Source organism: Mesocricetus auratus, unplaced genomic scaffold, assembly GCF_017639785.1.
Source record: "Mesocricetus auratus isolate SY011 unplaced genomic scaffold, BCM_Maur_2.0 Super-Scaffold_100006, whole genome shotgun sequence".
NCBI classification, from domain to species: domain Eukaryota; kingdom Metazoa; phylum Chordata; class Mammalia; order Rodentia; family Cricetidae; genus Mesocricetus; species Mesocricetus auratus.
In genome coordinates, this window is record NW_024429190.1 from 101358383 (window position 1) to 101379018 (window position 20636).

At 45.1% G+C, this 20636-nt stretch overlaps 1 protein-coding gene and 1 pseudogene across 5 annotated transcripts in view; one reads left to right on the forward strand and one right to left on the reverse strand.

Moving 5' to 3' along the window:
* The window catches only part of Ccdc66 (coiled-coil domain containing 66), a 28809-nt gene extending 8932 nt beyond the window's left edge, over nt 1–19877 (reverse strand). For 3 of the 5 annotated variants that reach the window (XM_005077680.4, XM_013118806.3, XM_013118808.3), the window contains exons 1-13: nt 19764–19877; nt 17986–18050; nt 17304–17329; nt 12326–12767; nt 9545–9698; nt 9294–9397; nt 7641–7753; nt 4963–5094; nt 4213–4463; nt 3982–4066; nt 2202–2363; nt 994–1138; nt 339–467 (exon numbers count right to left, since the gene is read on the reverse strand). In XM_005077680.4, coding sequence (XP_005077737.2) covers nt 339–467; nt 994–1138; nt 2202–2363; nt 3982–4066; nt 4213–4463; nt 4963–5094; nt 7641–7753; nt 9294–9397; nt 9545–9698; nt 12326–12767; nt 17304–17329; nt 17986–18050; nt 19764–19774 — 1819 coding nt within the window. In that variant the 5' untranslated portion in view covers nt 19775–19877. Of the gene's footprint in view, nt 1–338; nt 468–993; nt 1139–2201; nt 2364–3981; nt 4067–4212; nt 4464–4962; nt 5095–7640; nt 7754–9293; nt 9398–9544; nt 9699–12325; nt 12768–17303; nt 17330–17985; nt 18051–18656; nt 19003–19763 lie in introns of those variants that run through there. The other 2 variants (XM_021231588.2, XM_021231587.2) reach the window with 2 other exon arrangements.
* Nucleotides 15050–15419, forward strand: LOC106021746 (annotated as a pseudogene).
* Nucleotides 19878–20636: the final 759 nt, after the last annotated feature.

Below are 20636 nucleotides of genomic sequence, written 5' to 3' on the forward strand. Positions count from 1 at the left end.
CCAGGACAGGCTCCAAAGCCACAGGGAAACCCTGTCTCGAAAAACCAAACCAAAACAAACAAACAAAAGAAAAACAAAAGAACCTCAAATTTCTAGGCAGAGACATAGCTTAGTTTGGTAAAGCACTTGCCTAGCATGCACTATCCTGGGCTCAGTCCCCAGTGTCACAGTAAAAGGAGCATGGTCCTCCATGCCTGTGATCCCAGTGTTCCGCAGGTCGGGGCAGGAATTAGTTGTAGGCCACCCTTGGCTACAAGAGCCCTTGTTGCAAAGACAAAAACCCTCAGATGTCTTCACTTTAAAAATGAAACAGAACATGAAACACTTTACATGAATACCTGTCTGCACGCCAGCATCCTTCTTGGGAGAGGCAGGGGAAATGGTAGCCACGCTTGTTTCATCAGCAGCCTCCTCAGCACCTCTTCTTGAACTGGAAATGTTAGTGGATGCCTTGTAATCCGTTTGTGCTGTGTCAAATGGCAGTGAGAAACAGACCTTAAAATGACACGGGGAATACTAACAGACTCCGTGTGGGGTTAGGGATACAGCTGTCAACAGTGTCTGCCTAGCACACCCAGGCCCTGCGCATGCGCCTTGCGCTGAAAGACAAGCGTGCAGTAATGGCGAGAGACTTTGTGACTTAATCACCATAAGCTCTAGGAACAATTCTGAAAGGCTAGACTTACAGTGCAGCCTAAATTCATTATTAAAATCTACCTATATTCTTAGCCTTTCCTGGATTTCAAAGAATGAATATTAAAGTACACATTGTACCTATGTCAGGATTACTGTGAAAATTTCTGTGAAAAAGATACTGCAACGTGTAATGTTTCAGGGCAGCTTTTGACATTATTGAAGATGGCTTGGGTGAAAAGCTTCTGTTCCTTTAAGAATATCTAGTTAATGTGTGTTCCTAAGGATTTAAAGTAGAGAGGTATTTAAAAACTATCTTCAAAACCAGAACTATAAATAAAATTCTGATTAATCACTTACAGCCAAGATTTTTAATCAGCCTGGAGGCATCATGGCCTTTCTGAGTCAGTTCTCGGATCCTCTGCTCCTGTTTCAGTCTCTGTGCCAACTCCTGAGCTCGCTGCATTGTGTGGAATAGCTCATTCGTCTTTAGTGTCATCATTTCCTATCAAGGTTGACAAACACAGTAAAATAATTACCAAGCACATTCAATGAAGTAAGTAAGTGACTGTTCTCATCCAGTACAAACGCTCAATCTTTCCCTATCTAACAGTCAATAGGGCCTTTTAGAGATTACAGTTCTAACGTGTTTTTTCTTGCTATTAGACAGGGTCTCACTGTGTAGACCAGGCTGCCCTTAACTCCCAAATGTTAGGATTACAGGTGTTCACCACCACTATGCCAGCTATCTCCATCTACTCAGTGGAACTGAAGTGTAGACCATACCTTTCCAGATGCCATTTTTGAAAGACACCAAGTCAAACCGGCAAGGAAGTACAGACTTGCTGTTTTAAAGCTGACAACTGAAACAGCACCAGGCAATCTGTTCTGTCAGCTCAGCTCACACGGCATTTGAACCACCCCACCTGCCCCCACCTGCCCTGTATGAGGCAGTAACGGAGGGTTTTGCTGACAAGAAGATACCAACTTTTGTAAAGTCTATTAGTGAGCCCAATGGAAGCCAAGGATTTCATCAGAAATACCAGCCAGTCATTACTCAGTATCTGGAATCATTATTACTTTGGATTCACTTAGGGGTGGGGAGGTGGTAATGTTGTACCACAGTGTGTCTGCGGGGGTCAGAAGTCAGCTTTTCTTTTCTTTTTCTTTTTGTTTTTTTGGTTTTTTCGAGACAGGGTTTCTCTATTGTTTTGGAGCCTGTCCTGGGAACTCAAGAAGTCAGCTTTTCAAATCCTCCTCTGGAACATGGGTTCTAGGTACTGGTTACCAACACCCCTTACCTGCTGAGCCATCCTGTGGGCCCAATACCTAGAATTATTAGTAGGCTGTATGTATCTACTCCTGATCATAACAAAGCTTGGTGTTGCATTCACCCTGACCGTCTCCCACTAACAGACCAAGCGTGCGGCATCTGAGATCTGGACCAATGAGGGTGTGGCCCCGCCAAGTCTCCCTTTCCTTGGCTGTAGTGTCTCCGCACGTGAACTGCCCAATTCAAAACGTGCCGACACCTAGCCTCTAGGTGACTTTCACGATAAAGCACCTACTTCTTTCTGCTTCTGCTTACGCGTGTCCTCCGCATACTGCCTCTGCATCTCCTCCCGTTCCCGGGCCAGGCGCTGCTCCTCCTCCTGCTCTTCCTTCTTTCGTCGTTCTTCTTCCAGCCGCTTCTTCCTGCGGTTCTCCTCCACCTGAGCCATGACTGCTTTCTAGTCGGAAGGAATCACAAGTTACTGCCCCAAGCAAAAACCCACCTAGCGCTGGTTCTGAGGAGAATACAGTTGTCAGTTACACACAATGGAGTAGGAGGAGAACTGTACTTGCAAAGCATGTGTATCACAAAAAGAATCAACTAAAGAGATTACCTCAAGTGCTCACCACATTGACTGATAGATGGGAGATGGTTCAGCTTTTCACCGAGCTCACAAAAGAAAATTAACTGGGCCAAATTACTCACAAATTGTTTAAAAGAATTGCTGAACCTGGGCACAGCGCTGTGTGCTGAGTTCCTCTCTGTGCTGGACACAGTACTGTGTGCTGAGTGCCTCTCTGTGCTGGGATCAGTACTGTGTGCTGAGTGCCTCTCTGTGCTGGGATCAGTACTGTGTGCTGAGTGCCTCTCTGTGCTGGGAACAGTACTGTGTGCTGAGTGCCTCTCTGTGCTGGGATCAGTACTGTGTGCTGAGTGCCTCTCTGTGCTGGGATCAGTACTGTGTGCTGAGTGCCTCTCTGTGCTGGGATCAGTACTGTGTGCTGAGTGCCTACCTGTGCTGGGATCAGTACTGTGGGCTGAGTGCCTACCTGTCGCACCTGTTACTCAGAAGACTAAGAAAATGTCTGAGCCACATCTTAGCAACATGGCAAGGGCTTATTTCAACACACAAACCCTTCAGAGTAAAGAGAACCACAAAAGCCACTCAGACCACTGTCCCTCTACGTCAGCCTAATAAAGAGTTTAATCTCAGCCCTATATTACCTACTAGATTACTTTGATGGTTTTTTTTTTGCATTTTTCTTTCAAAGACCTGAACAGAACTCTGTGGAAGTAGCCAATATTTAATAATAGTACAAAGTCATCTATACAACATTCTCACTTAATGGCCCCACCAGAAGTAGGCAACATGGCAATAATATTGTCTGGACTTCAGCTCAAGCTTAATTCTAATATGGATTGTTAGTATTCAGGCATCTGTCCTGGCCTGTTCTTGGGGTTCTGACAGGACACACTCTCAGCTGCAGTCACTAAGAGCACCACCTGTGCACATTCACCATGTTCCCTTTTAAAAGGGCCCTGCCCACCTCCCATCTTCTTTCTCTCTCTCTCTGCTTCTCTGCCCGTCTCTCTGCCCCCATGCCCCGCCTCTCTCCTGCTGCTCCCGTACCCAGAGGCCAGTCCCCCCTCCAGCTATTCCCCATTCCCTTTCCCCTAATAAAGCGCTCCACATGAGCTCTTCCCCATGGTATCTTTCCCTCTCACACTGCTTTTAAATTACAACAACGATGCCAGTTGTGTTAAGAGACTGGATTTACAGCAGGATATAGTTAGACCCAAGTTGAAATTTTATATCGGAATTTCCAGCTGTGTGTGGTGGCATATGCCTGTAATACTGGAATCTGGGGGGTGGAGATAGAAGATCAAGAATTCAAGACCAGCCTTGGCTACACAGCAAATTCAAGACCAGCATAAACTACATTAAAGCTCATCTCAGGGGGAAAAAATCAATTTTCTATTTACGTAGGTATATGTTGGCCATCATGACTTACTAAGGAACAATGTTTTACAGTGTGAGGCACAGTATGGAAACAGGGAGTGTTTTACAGTGATACCTGATGTTCTAATTGCTTGTACCGGCGTCTTTCCCGCTCTTCAATCTGTGCTGGGTCCAAGAGTGCAGTCATAGAACGGAGAAAGCTGTGAAGCATATTCAAAACGCCACAAAGGTTATCTGCTCATCATTTCTATTTCAGAGAAAAATGTGAAACTAAAACAAACTGGACATAGTGACAGTCCAAGTCAAACACACTTTCTAAAGGACTGAACGTGTAACGTAAACTTACTTTGTTTTCTGACTGTGTGATGCAGCCACATCCGGAACGGGTTTGGCTCTCTGTTCCTCCTCGGAAGGTTCCACCCGGATGCCAGGCAGAGGTGTGTAAATGCTGTTGACATCGGCCAGCTCCTGAGTGTCAGGAGAGACACAAAAGGACTCCGGGTGTTGCTGTGTTAACTGACAGGACAGCCGAGACTGAGACCCAGGAAGACTCTTTAACGAATCAAAATGCATTGCCCATCTGTCATGTTCCTCACCCTAACAGGGACAAATAAGAAACAATCAGAACTTTTCAACTACTCCCTTACAAAACTGTAAATGACAAACACTGATCAGCTGGGGAGATAGCTGCCCTTCCAAGAAGAAACCAGGGTTCGGTTCCCAGCACCCACACGGCAGCCAGCAGCTGCCTGGTCCTCTAGTTCCAGAGGATCCTAACTCTCTTCTGGCCTCCTTGGGCACTGTATACACGTGGTGCGGGCATATATGTAAAGAAAACAGGTAGTATACGCATCATCAAAACTAACAAAATTATATTCTTTGATTCTTTATGTAATTAGATAACTATCTTGAGAATTTTTTAAAAAATTCATTTCTAAAGTTTTAAAAAGCTATGTAAAATCACACAGAGATGCTATGAAAACAGTTTCATAAGGATAAATGTTTAATTTGTCAAACAATTTCAGAATATTTATAAGTTTATGTGGCTAAAGACTTGAAATCTTACTTCCATTGAAGCCATAACTTCCTGAGTTACCTTGGAATATATCATTTTTTCCTCTGTTTTCCTTTGCTGGTCATCTTCTACTTGTTTACTCAAGTCTTCAATCCATTTTCTCTGCTGCTCCTGTTTGACAGTGCTGCAAGAATACTCCGGCAGCCCTGCTTCCTGAACAAGAGGATAACCAACTAAAGTCAGACCCCGACAGTATAAATCTTACCACACAGGCCTAACCCAGTAAGGAAGGCGTTTATCCCTAGGGGAAGCAATGCTGTCAAGCAAGGAATCTGATTGTCCTATTAAGGAGAAACGCTCTGACCCTCAGAGTTGAATTTTAAATATACTGGTAGATGGTGTAAAACATCTAAACACAGAAAGAAAATGTTTTAATTGATTCTTCATTTAAAACAGACTATAAAAATGCAAATTGTGGAAAGAATATTCTGGTGACTGAGTAGATTTTCCAAGAATAAAAACAGTGGAACAACTAAAATTCATCCTACTTTACAAGTACTTGCTCAATAATGCTCACATAGCCAGGAAATACAAACAACCTATATGGCCTTTGACTGATGGACAATGAAATATGGTATATGTACATAATGAAATGCAACACAATTCAGCCATTTAAAAAAAAAGGAAAGAAAAAGAAATACTGAGTCATGGAATGTGCAGGTAAATGGATGAACTAGAAAATATACCCGGACACAGAAAGACAAATGCTGAACATTCTCTCTGTATATGTAGGTGTGTGCACGGGTGCAGGTTCCCAGAGTTCAAAACAGGGTGTGAGATGTCCTGGGGCTGAGTTACAGGCATGGTGAGCTACCCAGGATAGATGCTGGGACTGACCTCAGCGTTGGACCCATCCCCCATAGGGGCTGCTGACCAGCTTGTGACTAGGAGCGAGCACATCCTGTTCTCCTCAGTCCTCTTTAAGAGCAGTATGTACTCTTACCCACCGGGCTCTCTCTCCAGCACTAGTTGCTCTGAATGTCCTCTTTCTTTTTTAATGCGCATAGACTACATCCTTCCAATGCATGCCAGTCTTTTGAGGAGCTTACATGCTGCGCCACAGAGTGTTATGTCAATGTGACACATGATAGTTATCTGAAAGGAGAAGCCTCAATCAGGAATATGCCCCTCTAAGATCCAGCTGTAGGGCATTTTCCTTTCTTTTCTTTTTTTTCTTTCTTTTGGTTTTTTTGAGACAGGGTTTCACTGTGTAACAGCCCTGGCTGGCCTCAAACTTAGATTCACTTTTGCCTCTACCTCCCAAGTGCTGGGATTAAAGGTATGTGCTACCATGAGCAGTGGCATCTTCTTAATTAGTGATTCATAGGAGAGGGCCCAGTCCATTATGCGTGGTGCCATCCCTAGCCTGGTGTCCCGGGTTCTATAAGAAAGCAAGCTAAGAAAGTCATGGGGAACAAGCCAGTAAGCAGCACCCTCCATGGCCTCTGCATCAGCTCCTGCCTCCAGGTTCCTGCCCTGGTTGAGGTCTTGTTCTGGGTCCCTTCAGTGATAAATTACAATGCAGAGTGTAAGCCAAATAAGCCCTTTCCTCCCCAACTTGCTTTTTGGCTATGGTGTTTTCGTTGTGGTAACAGAGATCCTAAGTCACATATTAAAGACTTTTTAATAACTTGTGACTTTAATATTACCAGTGTACAAACTGATCGCCCCAGTGAGATGGCTAAGCGAGTAAGGACATTTGCCTAACCTGATGACCCAAGTTTAACCCTGTACACACACACACTTGAGAAGTAATAGAAAGAAGTCTAATTAGCAATTAAAAGAAGGAGACCCAGAATCATTCCTTCGAAGGAAAATCCAAAGTACTAATACTTAGAACTCACCATCTAATGACTGACTAGCTCTAAGTAGCAGCCACCCATCAACCTGGACAGCCATAATCTGTCTAGAGACCTGTGACAGAATGTTTGAAGAAACAGAAGGAAAGGGAGAGAAAGGAAGACAAACTATGTCTTTACCTAAAATTAAACACCAATAAAGATCAGCAAGAGCCAGGTGCTGGTGGCGCACACCTTTAATCCCAGCACTTGGGAGGCAGAGGCAGGCAGGCAAACTCTGTGAGTTTGAGGCCAGCCTGGTCTATCGAACGAGTTCCGGGACAGTCTCCAAAACAATACAGAGAAACCCCGTCTCGAAAAACAAACAAACAAAAAGAAACAACAAAAAACCCCATCAGCAAGGCAACTTGCAAACTGCACATGGAAGCTGAGAAAGCTCGGTTTGGCCATGGCTAAATTAAGCACCACACCACACCTAAGACAAGCAGTTTTTCATTTTCAGTCAATGAGCACTAAAAATAAGATGGGCGTGATGGCATACGCCTGGATCCTAGCACAAAGCGGCCGAGGCAGGAGAAATGTCCTAAGGTTGAAGCCAGCCAGAGCTACATAGCAAAACCCTGCCTCAAAAGAACCCAAATCGTCAAAGGAGGTTCTATAGTTTGAACATTTTTTAAATTGTAATAAAGATCAGGCATGGTGGTACACATCTTTAATACTGTTACTCTGGGGGCAGAGGCAGGTGAATCTCTGTGAGTTTGAGACCAGCCTCGTATACATAGTGAACTCTAGGACAGCCTGAGCAGTGAGACCTTGTCTTAAAAAAAAAAAAAAAAAAAAAAAAAAACTTGTAATAACAAAGACATAAGCAGCATGCTTGACTGAATTTGATATTCTTACCTTAGATTGGTCAAGGGTTTGAAGCTTCTCACATGTTATTTCAGAGTTTTTCCAAGGATTATTCCATTTTTGAGAAGCTTCTTTCTCTTTCTTCTTTAAAGCAACCTGTTCATCTGTAAATAATGTCCTTTTTAAAAAATGTATACAACTAAAAATCATGTAAAAAAAAATCATGACCTTAAAGAGGACAAAATGAAGCAGCTAATCAAAGTTGTTTGCTGGGGAGAAGATGACTCACAAGGCAAAAAGGAACTTGGAAGGATATGGGATAAAAGAAAACCCTGAATCAGAATCAGCCTTAAGTACAGCACAGACAGATGTAAGAATGTTTTTATTAGCCGTGTGTTGGTGGCTCACGCCTTTAATCCCAGCACTCGGGAGGCAGAGGCAGGCAGATCTCTGTGAGTTCGAGGCCAGCCTGGTCTACAGAGCGAGTTCCAGGACAGCCTCCAATGCCACAGAGAAACCCTGTCTCGAAAAAAAAACCAAAAAAAAAAAAAAAAAAAAAAAAAGAATGTTTTTATTACAGAGATCAGGAACACGGGAGAACCTCTCAGAGCACTGCACAGACAGGGGCAAGAATGTTTTTATTACAGAGGTCAGGAACACGGGAGAACCTCTCAGAGCACTGCTATGCTAAGCCCTCTGCGTCTCTGCCTTCCTGTGCTGCTATTACTAATAGGCTTAGAAGGTGCACAGCAAACTTTAGGACCACTTCAAGTTCAGCCGCTTCCTACCTATGCAACAGACAAGCTGCTATTCCACCCACTAAACCTTGGTTTCTTCTGTAAAACTGAGTAAAGGCATTGCCTTTCAGTGTAGGGCCTAGCACAAAGTACGGATATTAGTCAGTCCTCACTAATTGCTGAACCTGGAATAGGAATTGAAGCTATGGGCAGGTGAGATGGCTCACTGGGTAAAGGCGCCTGCCACCAAGCCTGACGACCTGAGTTCAAGCCCAAGACTCAGACAGTGGAAGAAGGGAAGAGAACTGACCCTTACCAACTGTTCTCTGACTCCCACCCCCCACCACACACAATGAACTAGTCATACCTCAATCCACAGGATTTCCATAACAGAACAACATAAGCAGAAAAGGCTTAGGAATATTTGCAGGGTTCCAGAAGGATGCTAGTGGACACTGAAGAGCACCAAAGACACAGGGTGATGGGAAACCCTAAAGCTCCTCAGGAGTCTGCAGAGAACTGCAGATGTACACACTGCAACATCTGGAAGATGTTAGCAACACGCTGAAAACTGCAGATGTGCACACTGCAACATCTGGAAGATGTTAGCAACACGCTGAAAACTGCAGATGTACACACTGCAACATCTGGAGGATGTTAGTAAAACTGCAGATGTACACACTGCAACATCTGGAAGATGTTAGTAACACACTGAAAACTGCAGATGTACACACTGCAACATCTGGAAGATGTTAGTAACACTGCAGGTGTACACACTGCAACATCTGGAAGATGTTAGTAACACGCTGAAAACTGCAGGTGTACATACTGCAACATCTGGAAGATGTAACACACTGAAAACTGCAGATGTACACACTGCAACATCTGGAAGATGTTGGTAGCACGCTGAAAGATAACCAAGCTCTCCACGAGCCAACAGACCTGTACGGGGAAGCACATAGATTACCTAGCTCTTTTTTCCACTGCGCTCTTCTTGCTTCCAACAAACTTCTGTCGCGCTCCCGTTCCCCCAGAGTACTGAATATATCAGCTGGCTTCCACTCATTTTTTCTAGGAGAAAACACAGACACGAAAGCCAGGAGCCTTATCATTATGTTTCCACTACATAAATAGCTAAGTCTTCAGAGCACTTCACATGCAACGGGCAAGCAAAGACATATTCTCCAGATACCCCAGAAACACATAGGAGTCACATACATGGCAATTTTCTGCTCACACTGTTGAAAAGCCTCTTGAGTTCTACTGAAGACATACTTATTTCCATCTGAGACAGATGAAACAGCCTCCGTTTTCTGCACATTCACATCCTTTGGCTGGCTAGGAATATTGATTAAATGTAAACTATCTTGACCTAGGAAGTAAAATGCATGTTTTAAAATCACACTATCTATAACACCTCATCCGAACACATGCCTATAGTGTTGAAAGAAAAGTCTTAGCAGGCATAACCCCCAGATAAACTCAGGAAGCTGGGGCAAAAGGATCATTCTGAATTTGAGGACAAAATACCAAGTCCTTGGCCAGCCTAGGACACAGAGTGAGACCGCACCTCAAAACAAACAAATAAATAAATAGGGATGTACAGAGGTACAAACCTTTAGTCCCAGCACTCAGGAGGCAAAGGCAAGCCAATCTCTGTGTTCAGGCCAGCCTGGGCTACACAGTGAGACCCTGACTCTTGGGCAATCAAGGCACTCAGCAGACAGAGCAAGATAATCAGGAGTTAAAGGCTGCCTCAGCCACATGAGGATGTCTCACAAACAAAACCCAACAGGCTGGAGTGCAGCCCAGTCGGTAGAGCGCCTCCCTCACAAGAACACAGTCTTAGGATAACCCCCAGCGCCACATAAGCCAGCCCGCAGTGTAAACCAGAGTCTGGGCACGTGGGACAGAAGGGTGGGAAGATTGGGAGGAGTTCAAGACCACCCTGGGCACAACAGCAGCGTTGTTGGTAAAACAAACAACAAAAACAGACTGATAGTATCCGTTTCGAGTCAGGGTAGACTGAGGCCAGCCTAACTGACATGAGATCTTACTCTAAAGAGAAAAATTGTGGCCCAGAAATTAAATAGCTCACTCCTGGCCACAGTCATACAACTTTTTACATCAAATAAAAAAGAAAACAAGCAAAAACAGAAAAATCAGGGACGGGAATACCACTAAGCTTGCCTAGAATACATAAAATGCTTGCCTCGTATGCCAACCCAGTATATTCCATGCGTAGCCCTGCATGAACCAGTCAGTGGTGCATACCTGTGTGTCGGGCCTCAGGAGACAGAGGCAGAAAGACAGAAGTTCAGGCCTTCAGCTGTGTACTGAGTTTGAAGCCAGCCTGGTTACGTGAGATCTATTTGACAAAACAAAACAAAACCTCCATTTACTCTTGCCAAAAAAAGTTATAGCTTTAAAATTACATGTAATTTGTAATTACATGTAATTATAACATAAATCACAACATAAAGAGGCAAATGCAAATATTTTAATAAATGGAGGAGGAATGGATTGGGGTGGAAACAGAGAGGGGATGGCGGGAGAGATTGGGAGGAGAGGAGGGAGGGCAAACATTGGCCAGGATGAAAAATAAATGAGTAAATAAATTTATTAAAAACAAAACAAAACACCCATGATCTTGTTTTGCTTCCTTACCCGTGGAAGTTTTCTGTGAACTGTGGTCTATGTGCCCCAGCCACCATAATAAACCTAGTGTTGTCTAGAAGGCTCATACCCTAGCTTAAATGTTGTTGTGATTCCTCCCGAGGAGGGAGCATCTGAAATGTAAGTTACCCCACGATGAAGTAAAATGTCTTAACTCTACTGATACTAACTCTCACTATACCTAGCAATGAGATACAGTTCTCCGCTGCAATTCTAGCCTAAAGAAAGCCAACTTCCTTTATCTTACAAATAATATTGACTGGGAGAAGGAACTCTGCTATGGACGCGTGGGTGCACACAGAAGTTATCCAGCACCCATGGTCAGGGTCATTTTATTTTCCTTTCACTATACTTAATATTTTGTCATTCCAAGTACTTTCATAGTCACAATTTCTTAGCTCAAAGCTGAATTTAGGTTTTTAAAACATAACCCTGACAGGTGAAACAGAAAGCCTATAATACTCTACTATCGGTAAATCTGATTTACACTGATCAAAGCCTAGCACAGCCAACCCTAGCGTGGATGGAGGGGAGACAGGAAGCACACACAGCAACCAGAAGAACGTATTTCAGAAGTTCAAGTTGTCACAGCAAGGTGTCTTGCATGTAATTTGTTTTTTGAAAAGGATCCCACTATGTAGCATGTAGCTCAAAGTTGCCTCGGTGTGTGTACTCCTGCCTCGGTCTGCTGAACACAGGGATTACAGGGCTGAACCCACAGCAGGCTTACATAAATACTTTAACTGTTGACCCATCTCTGCAGCCCAAAACCAGCTACTTTAAGATTACTTTTAGGCCAGGCAGAGTAGCAAATGCTTTTAATCCCGGCACTCAGGAGGCAGAGCCAGATGGATCTCTGTGAGTTTGAGGCCAGACTGGTCTATGTACAAAACTCCAGGATAGCCATAACTACATTGAGAGACCCTGTCACAAAAAATTGAGCATTAATCTTAAGATATGGCAAAACTATAAAGCAGTTTTACATATTTTATATATGAGAAACAGCCTAATGTGAATAAGAACTTAAAATTACTGCACGTGCCAGGTGGTGGTAGCACAGGCCTTTAGTCCCAGCACTCGGGAAGCAGAGGCAGGCGGACCTCTGTGAGTTCCGAGGCCAGCCTGGTCTACAGAGTGAGTTCCAGGCCAGGGCTACACTGAGAAACTCTGCCTCAACCATGCCCTCACCAAAAAAAAAAAAAAAGGATTACTGCATGTTAAGTCAGATTTCAAGAGACAGTCACAAAAGCAGCCAATAAATCTGAAATTCAAAAGCACATTCTGGGAAAACTAATAGTTAACAAAGTTTAAGAAAAATCTTACTTGTTTCCTCCTTTCCATTTTCAGTTAGGGGCACAGGCCCATTTCCTTGGTTTACACTCATCAAAATCTGCCGTAGTTGGTCTTGTGTTAGACACACCATGCTGCTGTCCATGTTTTCGGTGGCCTGTGTTTTGCAAGACTTCTGTTTAGCCACTAGGCATTTATCTGTGGCGTTTATAGTCTTCTGTGTATTACAGGCTGCGGGTGAAGACTGTTTTTGGAAATGAAGACAGTCTTTTTCTGTATACTGCTGACATAAGTCCTTAGAAGGTGAAAATGTCGATCTATTTTTCTCATATTTTGCCTGTGAAGTTTCTGAACTAATTATCTTCTTTTGAAAACTGTTTTCATTCCCAATGTGAGAATTCTGTGTTGATTTTAGAACGTGTCCAGTCTGTTTTATTCTTAAAGGACATTTTGCAATCTTGATCTTATTTTCCATCTGTTAAAACACAAGTTTATTCTGTATGACAATGTCTGAAAAAAAGTGACATGATCATTTTGTCTGGGGACACAGAATTGCTATGCAGCCTAAGATGGCCTTGATCCTCTCATCTCTTCTGAGATTACAAGTGTGAACCACCACACCCAGCTAACACTCATCTTTATTCCTAAAACCTGGGGTAAGTCAGGCCTCTTAAAACTTTTAATTTTGCTATTAGATACTACAGCCATAAGATACTGTTTACCTTTGCAGACTTCCACTTGAAAAACTCAACAATGAGAAATTATTTTAACTCCAGATACTAAAGAATACAAATAAAACTGTATGTTATAGGTCATCTCCATTATATGCCAGCTTTGCATTGAGTATCAGTAAATTGTGTAACTCATACATGCTACCTTATAACTCATACTACCTTGGAGGTTACCAGTCCTTATTCCTCAACTATCGTAGCTCTTGCTCACCAAGCCTCCAGTTCCAGTCCTGTCTTTTTTTTTTTTTTGGTTTTTTTTTTTTTTTTTTTGAGACAGGGTTTCTCTGTGGCTTTGGAGGCTGTCCTGGAACTCACTTTGTAGACCAGGCTGGCCTTGAACTCAGAGATCCGCCTGCTTCTGCCTCCCGAGTGCTGGGATTAAAGGCGTGCGCCACCACCGCCCGGCTCCAGTCCTGTCTTAATTACTGCCGTGTTCACATCCCGTCATTCTTCTGCCTTGATGGCTAGCCACTTGCTCATACTCGTCTATATTCCTCTCCATGGGGCCTCACTCATTCCCCGGTGTCCTGGATGTTGTACTGTAACCCGTGATCTTTACTGACCCTATAAGGACCCACAACTATAGGCTCTCTACAATTTCAGTTTCAACTTCTAGATACTGACTATCATCTCCTGCTGGTAACTCATTCTCTCCCACATCCCCATTCTAAGCAGTGTCTGCATGTGCTGGGATCTATTATCTTGACACCCTGACATCTCCCCGCTTGCTCATTTCTTATCAATCTTAGACGCCACCACCAACCAGAATTATTTCTTTTCCACTCTTTATTCTGCATTCTGCCACACATACTAAGCAAGCCTCTCACCCTGTGTATTCCTGGCTTTAGGTCTCGGTTGTTTTCAAAAATACACATTTCATGTGTGTGTGCCTGAGTGTATGCTGGTGCATTATATGTGTGCTAGGCCCACTGAGGCCAGAAGAAACACTGGATTCCTCTGCCATGTTGCAGAAGCAGACAGAGCTCTTAGCTGCTGACATGTCTCTCCAGCTGCTGGCTGTGGGTTTTGGATAATACCAGCATCTGCAGCCCTGGCGCTTTTTCAATAAAACTGTCTAAATGACGGCTGACAAATTAAAGTATGTCCCGTAAGTTGGACCAGATGGAAACTGGCATGACCTGAAGGGCATTTTTTCTCATCTAAAGGGTACTACCATATTTCCCAGCTACGACGCACTGTTGTACAAGGATACAGCCTAGTTGGAAAATCATCCAATAGTTCAAGAAAATCAGGCATGCCAGATTTTAGACCCTCATTTCTAGACATAAACAAGTCATTTTAGAGCCAGGTGTGGTGGCATATGCCTTTAATTATAGCACTCAAGAGGCAGAGGCAGAGGCATTTTTGTGAGTTCAAGGCCAGCTTGGTCTACATAGCAAGTTCCAGTAGAGCCAGGACTGTGTGGAGACCCTGTCTCAAAACAAAACAAAACAAAACAAAAATCCCTCCCCCCCAAAAAAACCAAGTAATTTTAGTTTTTCAAGTTACTTTATCAAATCACAAACAGGTGGCCTCTACCGACCACCCCAGGTCATCCCCAACCGCTGGGATTACCCTCTTCCTGCTGTCCTGACTCGTGAGCCTTTGCAGTGGGCACTTGAATTCTCTAAAGCTAGCATCTCATTCAAACTGCTAAGTGTGGCAGACTCCCATAACTGGTATTAAAGGTCATTTTTGGCTCCTGTCATCCTGGTAACTACCATGTAAGTTCAGTGCCTTTACCAGGTGCTCCTCCGGCTGTTGTAAGTGACAAGGAACCAGTTTTCTGTTACGATCACCTGAACTGTGCTTCCCTACGTAGAAAACTAGATCACATCTACCTACTGCTTCCACTATCAGAGCTCCTATACTGAGCTGAGCTTATAATCCCTGTGGCTGGGGCAGAAGACAGTGGAGTTATACAGTGAAATCCCATCTTTAAAAAAAAAGTCCTTTCTCGCTCCCTGGCCATCTTGGCGGCTGCTCTTGGTTGGGGGCTGTCCCGCACCGCACCACAGGCGGGAAGATGGTGGCCGCAGAGAAGACGGAAAAGTCCCTGGAGTCCATCACTCCAGGCTCCAGCTCGAGATGAAAAGTGGGAAGTACGTGCTGGGGTACAAACAGACTCTCAGACGATCAGACAGGGCAAAGCCAAGCTGGTCGTCCTCGCCAACAACTGCCCGGCCTTGAGGAAAGAGATAGAACACTATGCCATGGTGGCTAAAACCGGTGTCCGTCACCACAGCGGCAATGACACTGGCCGGGGCACAGCATGCGGGCAATGCTACAGAGTGTGCAGCCTGGCTGTCACTGACCCAGGCGACCCTGATACTATCAGAAGCATGCCAGAACAGGCTGGTGAGAAGCAGGAGACCAGAGAAGCCTTCCTTTACTAAAGCCACCGGAGCTCTCTTTAAAACAAAAAAGTCTTTAATGGATTTCCTATAGTAATACTAGTCACACCATCTTCAAGGTCCTTGAGCATAAATTCAAACGTCCCACCTAAGTTTTGTGTCTTTTTTTTTTTTTTTTGGTTTTTCGAGACAGGATTTCTCTGTATTGTCTTCGAGGCTGTCCTGAAACTCGCTTTGTAGACCAGGCTGGCCTCGAACTCACAGAGATCCACCTGCCTCTGCCTCCCGAGTGCTGGGATTAAAGGCGTGCACCACCAATGCCCGGCTTAAGTTTTATGTCTTAAATGTCCCCCCTAAGGTACACCATCTTCCACAGTAACGTGGTTCTCATAATTTGGCATTTTGTAGTGTTTTCTGTGGGCCTGGAATTCACTTCCCAACTTCTCTAACTAACTCATCATCTCTGAACTTCTAACTGCAGAACTACCTCATGACTGAGTCACCTCTGGGTTGTACGTCGGCAGGCACTGCTCTCCAGTGTTTGCACCTTCGAGGTCTCTGGGTCTTTTTTTTTTTTTTTTTTTTGGTTTTTCAAGACAGAGTTTCTTTGTAGCTTTGGAGGCTGTCCTGGAACTCACTTTGTAGACCAGGCTGGCCTCGAACTCACAGAGATCCGCCTGCCTCTGCCTCCCGAGTGCTGGGATTAAAGGCTGTGCACCACCAACGCCCGGCTCGAGGTCTCCAGATCTATTTCACTTCTTGCACTATATCGTTTACCTGGCCTGCACACTTCTAGAAAACAAGGGCGGAGCTTTCTAACTGTTTGCCTCTCCTGAAGACCACGAATAAAGCCGGAGCGGAGCTCTAGGCCATGCCGGAGCTTCGAAGCGGCTGAAAATCTCTGCTAGCAGCCAGAGCCCAGTAACTAGTATTATTTGCCATATTCCAGTTGTGCCGGAAGTGATACCCAGAAAAGGTCTTCTAAAAACATTCTCCAAAAACTCAGTGATGGCACCTCATGTCAAGGCGCAATTAGTTTAATTCTAAGCACTACAGCTCAATGCCAAAGGAATAATAAAAGGGGGCCGGGCGGTGGTGGCGCACACCTTTAGTCCCAGCACTCGGGAGGCAGAGGCAGGCAGATCTCTGTGAGTTCGAGACCAGCTTGGTCTATAAGAGCTAGTTCCAGGACAGCCTCCAAAGCCACAGAGAAACCCTGTCTTTTTTTTTTTTTTTTTTTTTTTTTTTTTGGTTTTACGAGACAGGGTTTCTCTGTTTTGGAGGCTGTCGGTCCAGCCTGGCCTCGAACTCACAGAGATCCGCCTGCCTCTGCCTCCCGAGTGCTGGGATTAAAGGCGTGCGCCACCACCGCCGGGCGAGAAACCCTGTCTTGAACCCCCTCCCCCCCAAAAAAAAGAAAAAGGAGGCAAAAAAAAAAAGAAAGAAAAAGAAAAAGTTAGACTTCACCATTAAGATTCAGTTGTGTTCAGGTTACTGAGCAAGAAAAGCAGCCGACCCCAAATCATTTTCAGGAGCTAGATGAGATTATGTCATAAAACACCTTTTTTTATAGTATACTGCTCTTTTTTTTTTTAACCAAGTTCTATCAGTACTTCTATAAAGACAAGTTCTGGTTGGGGAGATGGCCCAGTGGTTACAACGCTTGCCATGGAATTGTGAGGAACAGCGTTTGGATGCCCAGAGCACACATGAACGTCGCGTGCATACGAAGGCAGGCCCACCTCTAATTCCAGCGCTCAGATAGCAGAGACAGGAAGTCCTCCAGAGAAAGCTGTCCATCCAGCTTCACTACCTGTACTGGCAAGCTCTGGGTCCAACTGGGAGACCCTGCCTCAACATATACAACCCATGAAAGTATGCACTTCACTCGTGGAAACAGGTAGGGTCAAAAATCACTTAACTTACCTTCACAGAAACTTTTGATTTACGCTCTACAAGAGAAAATAAAATTACTAAACTATAAACCCAAAACGTGTTAAGGCAGTGACACAAGAAAACATTAAGTACTGTTTACAATGTTAAGATAAAAATACTATCCCACACGCATTAACCTCGGGTGCCACCTGAGTATCCCCCCTTTTACAATGTGGTGGTTCAAGCGTTAACCGCCATGTCATCTCTAGTTAGGTCATCTTTCCAAGGAAGGATAAAAGCAGATGGCAGAGAGGGGACAGGCAAATTACTTGATGGAAAAGACTGAGAAACTATACTGAGTTTAAAAACTAACAAATAATAACAATAAAAGACTTCAGCAACGACATAACTGTGTACATTTAACTTTCTCACATAACAGCTTGTTTACATGCAAAGTACATAACCCTCTAAACTCTACCTTCATACTTATTAGACAGGAAGGTATGCTAACACCAAAAATATTTTACAGATGAAAGAAATGTTACGGACCAACCGTGATAGCAGTAATGACTGTCACGATCTGTCTTTCCTTGGATAAATGTCAATTGGAAGGGCATTAACAGAAAAAGCTTTTTCCAAGTGTCATTTAACTACCTCATTACAATGTCTGTTAAACTACTCCATGTTCTACATACAAACTTAAGCATTTTAGGCTTCCAATAACACAACATACCATATGGAGACAGTATTAGCTTGGTTCTTCCATCCAGTAACTCAGTTTCAAGCTTCAAACCATCTCTGCGATATAAAAGAAAACTGTTTCTGACGTTTTAGTTTAATAGCAACCAGAAATATTTACATGAACTTTGAAAGGAAACCTATTCCTTTGAATGTATATAGGAACCATAAGACCATCAAAGCAGGGGTTTTTTGTTTTTTGTTTTCTTCTAAAGCCATATAGCCCAGGCTGCCCTCAAACTCACTATACAGGCCAGGCTGGCTTTGAATTCTTGATCCTGAGGCCTGAACTTCCCTCAAAGAAGTCTTTATATTTTTCCAAGGCTGGAGAGATGGCTCAGCAGTTAAGAGCACTATTTTTTCAGAGCCAAACCACACACACACACTGCTGCTAACAACCACCTGTAATGCTCTCTCTGGCATCCAAGTGGTCCACAGTCTTATGTGCAGACATGACGCCCATACACATAAAGTTAAAATAAATATTTTAAAAGTATATTTTTCAACCAAAAGTGGGGGGGGGACACAGGAAAAGGTAACTTTTCAGTGAGGCAAAGCAAACCTGACTTTTGTTACTGGTAAGGAATAAAGTAATTCAGTTATTACAGCATCCCTTAACTTGTAGCTCTATACCAAAAATTCCATGCTGCTACCAGAAGTACTTACCAAGGCGTCAGACACTGATGTGTCGTTTTATTAGTTTTGTAATGGTTTCACGTTCTGAGGAGAGCTGGAAGTGTCTGGAGATAGTTAAAGGTCACCAGCCACAGCTGCTTGAGCACAGAATTCCACCCAATTTGGAACATTTCCTATAATGCAAGGCTGCTTTCGCGCCTCTTTGCTCCTAACTACCATAATAAATGCATAATCCACTTTGGTTAATACGACACTTAAAGGCACCAGCATAAAGAAACGATAAACACTACCAGCAAAATTTAGGTTGTCCATCAGGGTCACCATCCAAACTCCACTTAAGGGATTCCGCATAATATGTCATTGTTTTCCTGGGGGCGGGGCGGGGCGGGGCGGGGCGGGTACTGTGTCCATGAACGTTAATAAGGACGCAAGGGGATGTTAGAAGAGAAAATCAGCCGGACGTTGGTGGCGCACGCCTTTAATCCCAGCACTCGGGAGGCAGAGGCAGGCGGATCTCTGTGAGTTTGAGACCAGCCTGGACTACCAAGCGAGTTCCAGGACAGCCTCCAAAACAATACAGAGGAACCCTGTCTCGAACCGCCCCCCCCAAAAAAAAGAGAAAATCAAACCAAGCCATCAAGGGCGAGCAGGCTTAGGAAGGGTCTCACTGGCAAAGCTAAACCCAGCGTTGCTTTGGTAGAGGAATCAAAATGCCTCGGTCTGCTAAAGGAAGCACTGTGGGAGAAATGCTGTTTAAGACTTCGCTCATTAGAGGCCAACACCTTGAAGGAAACCCGAGTTGCTGACTCCCCCCTTTCTACAGCTCCGTAAGCTCAGCTCCCGGGCGAGCACCTCACAACTCAGCCGCAGGGCGCGCGGTGGCATCCGGGCTTGGTGGCCGGTCTCCCTAAAACGCTGAACTCGTGAAAGGGTCCCGCCCCGGCTCAGGGTACCCGGGCGGCTCGGTGCAGGGCAGCTGTGCCGAGCCGAGCATCTCGCTCGCCCGCCCGCCCTCCGGGGCGCTGCAACGCCGCAGCCCGCGCTGGCCCCCGGGACCCGGCCACGCCGCTCCCGCGCCCGCCACGCCGCGCGCGGGCAGAGCCAGCCCCGCAGCCCCGGGCGTCCCCGCCGGCTTACCCCAGGTTCATGGCCCCGCCGGCCACCCGCAGCTAGCTCCGGCCACTTGTGTACCCAGGTCGCCTCCCGCTACTCAACAAACGCTACGCCGATTGGACGCCCGGGGCCAGCGGGACCAATCGGAGCGGCGCGTGCTGGCGGGTGCGTTCCGCTCGGTCTCCCGGGCTCCGCGGGTGGTGGTGGTGCGTCTGCGGTTCCCCCAGGGTCGCCGCCGGCCTCGGGGAGCCCGCCTGGGCTCACAGGGAGGTTTCCAAACAGACGGAGGAAGCAACGGATGGCACTGCCCCGGCTCGTATTTAGAGGAGAAATGTATTTTAGCACAGAAACGTTTCAAGAACTAGGGACGCCCAGGTCCGTCTCCTGCTCTCATCAAGCCTTCCGCACTGGAGTTCTTTAAATTCTGCAGCAGGCAGTCAGTCACAGCGTGGGCCAAATCCGTTCACCTGTCACTAACAGAGCTCTCTCTGGGGGCACGAAGAGGCAAACGGACTTGCCTGGGTCACTGACCGCTGAGCAGTTAAACGGCTGCGCCTATGCCTCTAGCTAAGGTCTGAATAGCCAACTCCCCCGCCGATACTTTAAGGCTCAAGTCAAAATTGTCACCGGTTGCTCTCCCAGAGGAGCCAAGTTTGGATCCCAACACCCAGGTCAGATGGAGACACCTATAGTTATGCCAACCCTGTTATGGGAGGGGGAGTGGAGATGGGAGGGGGACACACGTATATCACATCTTTAAAAACAAAACAAGACAATTTCAAATGGCACTTCCTCGGGGAAATTGCTGGTGGTAAGGGTATAAGGGAAAAGGACCAGCTAAAGAAATACTTTGGCCCTGTAACCAGAACCAAAGAAATGTACCCTGACCCTGAAACC